Raw genomic sequence first — 7,117 nt, forward strand, 5'->3', positions numbered from 1 at the left:
GATTCATGTTGTATCCAATCATCTTATCCACCTGGAGCTTAAAAATAATACACACATTATTTGTTACAATGTTCATTAGAAAAACAACAACAACTTACATCTGTTTTTAATACAGAAGCTGCTCCGTTGTCCTCGTCCTCTGGTTTACTCCACCGGCGTCGTGTAGAAACTTCATCTGAAATACTGACAGCAACCTGGATGGTGTTGAAACCACTCTGTGCGAATGACACGCCCAGGAAATTCATGCACAAGCTTGCCTTGGACAACGCACACCCTCCTGGTAACAGGACTTTTTTTTATTTTTGGGGGGGGGGGTTTGGCTGAACTCTGACAGTGCTGTGTCTTCCGTTGAGCTATACTTGGGTTATAGGCTCCCCCGGTGATTAAGGTCCTCACTGACGGAGATAGTCATTGATTTTTAAAAGTGTGACTTATAACCCAAAAAGAAAGTAGAAAAGCACTCAGAGAACGCAGACCTCCACCGAGCAGCTCAGTCCCCTCATAATTAGATTCACACCATCCACACGGTGATCTGGATCACCATCAAAAGGTTATAAATTGTTCTTGGTATCTTTATAAACCAACCACAAGTGCTTTTCTAGTTAGAGTAATAGGTGCATGCATGTCCAGACTATGACTAGGCAGACAATTTTAAGTGTCAAGATTCTCCGCTTTTTAGATAAATGTTTCCTTGTGTCATTTCAAATTAAAGATATTCTATCAATCCTAAAGGAAATTGATGTATCAAGTTACAGTTTGGAACCGGGAGCCTTGCATTAAATAAAAGCAGATTAGGGATGCATTTACAGAAATCAGAACAAATGTATTTTAGTCCTTTTAATCCCGGAGCAGTCAGAAACTACTCAGATGGGATTGGGTTCATTGGGAAGGATGTGCGAAAAGGGAATCATCATTTGTGATTTTAATGTTGTACTGACTGCCATGTTGGTAGATCAGACCTGTTCTGGAATCATTTTATACATATATCAGACTGTATCATCATGTACATAATTACAGTGCAATAAATATTACATACCGGTATATTGTGAATCTCATAAATTATCAACTGCAAACAAAACTTCCAGCAGATTTTATTGGAAATTAAGAAGACAAAACTTGAATGGAAATAAAAGTAAATTACATACAATGTTATGTACTGGAAAATAAATAGCGTAAAATAAGAAAGCTGTAACCATACATCCCACCCTTGAAGACGTATAAAATTGTATCATAACCTACAATGCATATAAAATCACACAAATCTACCATTCCTACTAGACCACCCTAATGTTTTAGTTTTATTTACAGACACATCTGAAACTTGATCAATTCACCACCGTTTTTCATTCTGATTGTGATTTCGTTATGATAGTTGAGATGCTTGTATTTAATCATCCAATCCTATATGGACTTATAATGAGCTAAATGTTTGATCTGTTTGTGATGCCTCTTTTCATATTCTGTTCTGGATTAAATTAACATTACTGTATCTGTGATGGATTTATAAGGACATATCTGAAGGAATTCCAAATGATAAAGACCAACTATCTATCTATATATATATATATATATATATATATATATATAGTTGAAGAGTCACAAGCAATGTAGTATATATTTTTTATTTTGTCTAAAATAAACTGACCATTCAAGCAGATATTCCACAAAGCAATATAAAAAGAATAGTGGTTTAACTTTGATAATAAATTATTTTAATTTAACTCTGTAGAACTAAATTTGACATTCATACTCAAAAGAAACAATACAGAATAATAATATATTTTATAATGTTTTGGACATTATCCCACTAATTTTACCAATCTGATTTGTGGAATTGCGCTACTGTGACATATTCCGAACTATTAAAAAAAGAAAAGAAAATTTGCCAACATAGAAAAAACACACAACTAAATAATGTATGTGCAAAACTGCAAAGGGGTTGCTCCACAATAGAAGACTATAGTATAGTGTACATAAATAACAAGTCCATGTCCATGTATACGATTGTGCTACCTAAATATTAAGAAAATAATTAATGGTCAACTTTGTGTCGACCAAAAAAAGTTAACATCTATGTCACACATTATCATGAAAAACGATTTCTCATTTTTCTTTGTCACTGCTCCTAAAACAGATTCCTTGCTGTATTAAATTCTTGTCGAACCACAATGCCAAGTTTCCCACTGACCAACACGTCGTGTCAAAGCGCTGAACCCTGTGAGCTCTCTCTACTGCTCCTCCAGCCAGGATGGCTTCTCCGACCCAGCTGGCTTTAACTTCACGTTGAACTGTATTAGAGTTTGTTCCAACTGCTGCTGGTTTCCAGCAAAGTAGGCTGAGATAGCATTATGGAAGAGGAGCAGCTGTTTGTGCATCACCTTCACCTAGAAGACCAACAGGAGGCCAGTGGACAATAAATACAGAAGGTGTTCAGAAAGACTCAACCTAAAATTCATTTACACATTACAATCTTCTCAGATGTTTTCTCAAATGTCAAATTACCCATATGGCAACGAAAGCTGACCTTGATCTTTATTTTTCATTGATTTTGGAAAAAAACACCCAAACTATATCCGATTCAGTGAGGTCTGTGTTCAATTTGACCAAAATGGTGGTATTCTCTTTTTCTGTAAATATTTACAGCATTAAAGGAAGCAGACAAATGTTCCAAAATGACTTTTGACAAATTTCTAAATGTGTAAGACACTAAAATGTACGATATTGCAAATATGCGCCACCTACTTTGCCGTTCAGCATTGACTAAGAAAAGCAAACGCACGTCTGTGCACAGGCGTTAAGATTAAGCCTGATTTTCCTCTGATGACCAGTAGAGTGGTGGCACGTGGTCAAAGCTGTCCAATGCTTCACATGTAGGTCAGCACAAAAACAAACCTCAAAAAACGTAACTACTAACCTTGTTTTCCTCCAGAAACTTGAGCTTGATCATGACATCACTGCGCAGCCGTTCATATTTGTCTCTGTGAGCCTGGTACTCGTGCTGAGCCATCTCAATGCGTACCATGGCAGCTGCATCCCTTGGGCCCAAGCTCAGCTCTTCCAGATCAGAACGATAGGCATCAAACTCAAGTCTGTGGAGAAAACAACAGTTAAGGCTCTCACAAGCTTTTATTTTTCAGGTGATCGTCCAATCAATTATTCTACATACAGATGTCAGGGTTTACTACCTTGCATTTTCATACTGCTTTATGGTAATCAAAGTGTCCTCCATTGTTTTGTTGACCAAAGTGTTGACACTGGACACAAAGAAGCTAATGGCACCAAGCAGAGCCTCTCCATTCTTACACAGCAGCTTTTGAGTTTCTGCATTATACCCAAACTCGTCCTGCAGACACAAACAGGCATTTTGAATGCCGACTTCATTTTCTTGTCACATCAAACGGGGAGTTTTGGCAACACTGTACCTGTAACTCTGGCGACTTCTGGCTGAGCTCAGTAAAGGTGTCTCCGAGGGCCTGCTGGGTCTGCACCATGCTCTGGAAATGACTGGTGAGTGCGGTGGATAGTCTTAAAATGTTCTCGTACTTGTCTTTAGTGTCTCTTAAGAGTTCAATCTGAGCTTCCAGTTCCAGGTCTACGGTCCGCGAACCTTTTCCAAACCTCTCTGAGAACATCTGCTTTGTGCACTGCGTGGTGGAACAGAACAGTGCTGCCATTACGACACGCATTAAAAATGCAAAACACAATTTCATGACTTCATGGCATGCACAACGTTAAGTATCAATACAAAGTACACAAATACCTTGTATGTATTTATGCCCCATTTCTTTACACTGTCGAGTTTCTCCACAGCCACGCCACGAGCAACTTCTTCAGTTGAATTACTGGCGTTGTGATTTGTAGACCCTAACAAAATAGAATAATTTAAGATTTACTGCATGTTATTCTATTAGATTCTACCAGACAGACTGAAATTGCATGAATCATGATGACGATGAGTGAGTACAGTGAGGACATCATGAATCTGGTGATACCTGGATGCTGGTTTGTGTGTTGAGCAAGTCGAGTAGCTGCAGATTGGTTGTTAGGCAAGTTAATACCCCTGGATTTCATGCGAATGTCTGAAATGAGCATGGCGATGACAAAAAAAGTGAGGATGAGGAAAAAAGGCATGGAGTGAAATACGCTAGTAAAGCTTTGGAGTGATATATGCAGCTGAAAAACAGATTATGTAGAATGAAAGAAGAAAGTTATGCTTTGTAGTGGAGGATACATAAAAAGTTGGAGTTTAAGGGGATTTGAAATAATCCACCATGCAGGTTTCCCATGCAGAGTGAAAGGATTTACAAAAAAAAAGATGGAAAATGACTTCATGGAATGAAGCAATGATGAAGCAGTCATCCAAAATGCATTGTAAAATACAAAAGGGATGTTTTCATTGACAACATTTCAAGAGACAGCCCTGTCATATCAGTGTTAGTACATCCCTCATTTTGAAAGCTGCTGAAACATTTCTTGTTGCTAAAGCCGTGAGTTGAAGAATCACAAGCAAGGTCGCATACAACGTCGTCCAGCAACACCAAAAACTTTTATACGGGGCCAAAGCAAACCAAAAATATAAAGGGAACACAAAAAAGGTTCTCAGAACACACTGCCACCTGGTCCTGATGCAGGGGCTCGTCTTCTGTCCAGATAGGCAGGGTTGTAGCGAATTGCAGGCCCTATGGGATATGGATGTTTGTAATATGAAGCAGGAGCCTCGAGGTCAGCAGCTCTCAGTGAGACTTCAAAATGTCAGGAGGGAAACGCTCTCTATGGTTTCATGGAGGGGCATTAACGATTGACTTCTTTCATTGACTTCAGGATTGCAGCATATTGACAGGTTTTTGGGCAGTGCATGACAGCAGTTAATTTACAATACAGAAGATCTTTGTGTGTTAGAAGTAATTACAGGAATATATTACCCTACAACAGTTTAAAGTTATTATAGTTAAGTTATTCTTTACCATAAAAATCAGGATACCCCTTGAGAGAAATAGAAGAATAAAAAAAATGAATAAAAGCTACTAGAAGTTATAGTGAGCCAAAAAACACCCAGAGAGTGCAAAACTACACCCAGGATGTTTTATCAAGTATATCATTGTACCTAAATGTTGCAGTCCCATTGGTTTGGCCCTTGTAATATGAACTATGAAAACCCATCCGTAGAATTTGGAATTATATCAGAAATTACTTCAAACTTATGTTTCACTAATGGCAGCTTTCTTTGGGATTTATCTCTTAATATTTGAACATTTTGACATCTTACTGAATGAAAACTCTCAGCTTCAATTTGATATCTTGTAATTACCCCCATCCACATCATCATGATGGCTATATTTAATGAATTTATTGGGCCATTCCCTACTTAACTAAAACATTAAATCAAAAACTGATCACAACTAAGTAATCCTATTAGAATACAGACAAGCCAATGCCAGAATAAAAATCCCATCCTGAGCGGAGGTAATTTTGTTTTTCTGGCAGTACCTTTGATGGTGCTGGTAGGAATGATGCCCCCTGCAGGTCCTCCATAACCTCCTGAGACAATGCTGGTTTCATTCAGGTTGGGTCCAGACACCATCACCTGCTGTAAATCCTAATGGATTCACAACACAATTCTGAGACAACATATGGTTTAAAGAAAGCTATTATTATTGATTCATTAATAATGATGATAATAATTCTAATATTATTAACTAGAAAAGCACTCAGAGAGCGCAGACAAAAGGTTCTAAATTGTTCTTGGTATCTTTATACACCAACCAGGAAAAGTAAAAGTGAATCAGAGTTTATGTGTATTTTTGTAACAGATTTATGAATGTGTAAATGGAGTTTTCAGTGTTAAAATGTCATATTTTTTCCTGACTCCAAATCTGAATCCGTTCCAGATAAAATTCAGCAGTGACATAAAGCCCCCCCCCCTACATGACTGTGTTAAATTGCATAAACATCTGTCAATAATCCCAAGATATTGAGGAACAAGTTTGGAAGCCCACTTGACTGCAATGCTAACGGAACTTTCAAAGCGATCCACAATCGTCACCAACATGTAATCATCTGTTCCTGTCCCAACATTTCCTGGAAAATGTCATCTAGATCCGTCCTGAACCTTTTAAGTTATCTTGCTAACGATTGGCCGGACAGACGGACAAACGCTCCACCTGGCCGGAGGTAATAACAATAATAAAGCATGCTTTCAGAGGGATTCCCGCTCCTGTTCTTATCTCAAGTGTCGGGTGCAGTTTCTGCTGGTGCTACTTTACGTCTGCAAATGGCTTGATCCCGGGTTCTGCTGTCAGGTGAAACGTGAACACACACAAAAAACACTTCCTCTTAAATGGGTGTACAATAAGTGAGAGGATGTGAGCTGGCTGACCTGCTCCAGGCTGTCATCCTCTGGTGTCCCTGTGTCTCCGTTGCTGTTAATGGGAATCTCCATGGTAGCAGCTTTACTCATGATGCTTTCTGCCATCATGAAATCACTACAAGACAGCAAAACACAGACATGCAAAGATTACACCACGTTTGATTTAACCAAATGCTCTCATCTGTACCATCGCATATTAACATTTAGCTTACGTTGCTAATATAGATGCTAATATTAGCGGTGCTGATGTGGATGCCCAGGGGGCTACTAATTGACAGCTAGCTTAGCTTCCTCACCACTGCAGTAGCCCGATATCGTAGGGAGGTATAAAGAAGACACAAGCCGTTGTTTACACGGATGGCGGAGATTGCAATGTACAATATTTCTAACAGGAAAGCGCTATTGTTTCAAATAATAGTTCAATTCTACGCCCATGATTATTTCTCCCGCAACGCCCGGGCTTTATCCCGCTGTTCTCGCATAACATAGCCAGAAAATCCCTGCACCCCCCAAGCTGACAGGAATGGTGATGTCTCTTCAAAATAAGAGCTTTTGCGATTTTATTTCTACTGTAAGCCTCGCCCATGACCTTAAGTAGAACGCCTTTTTGAGTGGTGAAATAATACAAGCTCTTTCTTATGACTTTCTTTACAAATGAGTGTTTTGAGTAGTTTACTGTGATTTATTCGCACTCTACTTTGAAGGACAATACCTTAAACGTGGCATTGTCGTCAAGCTCCTCCCCCCCGC

General features: G+C 38.8%; 1 protein-coding gene across 1 annotated transcript; it reads right to left on the minus strand.

Moving 5' to 3' along the window:
* Positions 1–1,161: 1,161 nt before the first annotated feature.
* Positions 1,162–6,472, minus strand: LOC137901325 (arfaptin-2-like). Its single transcript, XM_068745346.1, has 9 exons — positions 6,377–6,472; positions 5,488–5,596; positions 4,617–4,679; positions 3,993–4,079; positions 3,761–3,864; positions 3,423–3,644; positions 3,186–3,343; positions 2,915–3,089; positions 1,162–2,384 (listed from the first exon to the last, which is right to left on the minus strand). The coding sequence occupies exons 1-9, from the start codon at positions 6,470–6,472 to the stop codon at positions 2,229–2,231; spliced, it is 1,170 nt and encodes a 389-aa protein (XP_068601447.1). The 3' UTR covers positions 1,162–2,228.
* Between the last annotated feature and the right edge of the window lie 645 nt (positions 6,473–7,117).

This window comes from Brachionichthys hirsutus, chromosome 11, assembly GCF_040956055.1.
Source record: "Brachionichthys hirsutus isolate HB-005 chromosome 11, CSIRO-AGI_Bhir_v1, whole genome shotgun sequence".
In the NCBI taxonomy this organism is placed as follows: Eukaryota; Metazoa; Chordata; class Actinopteri; order Lophiiformes; family Brachionichthyidae; genus Brachionichthys; species Brachionichthys hirsutus.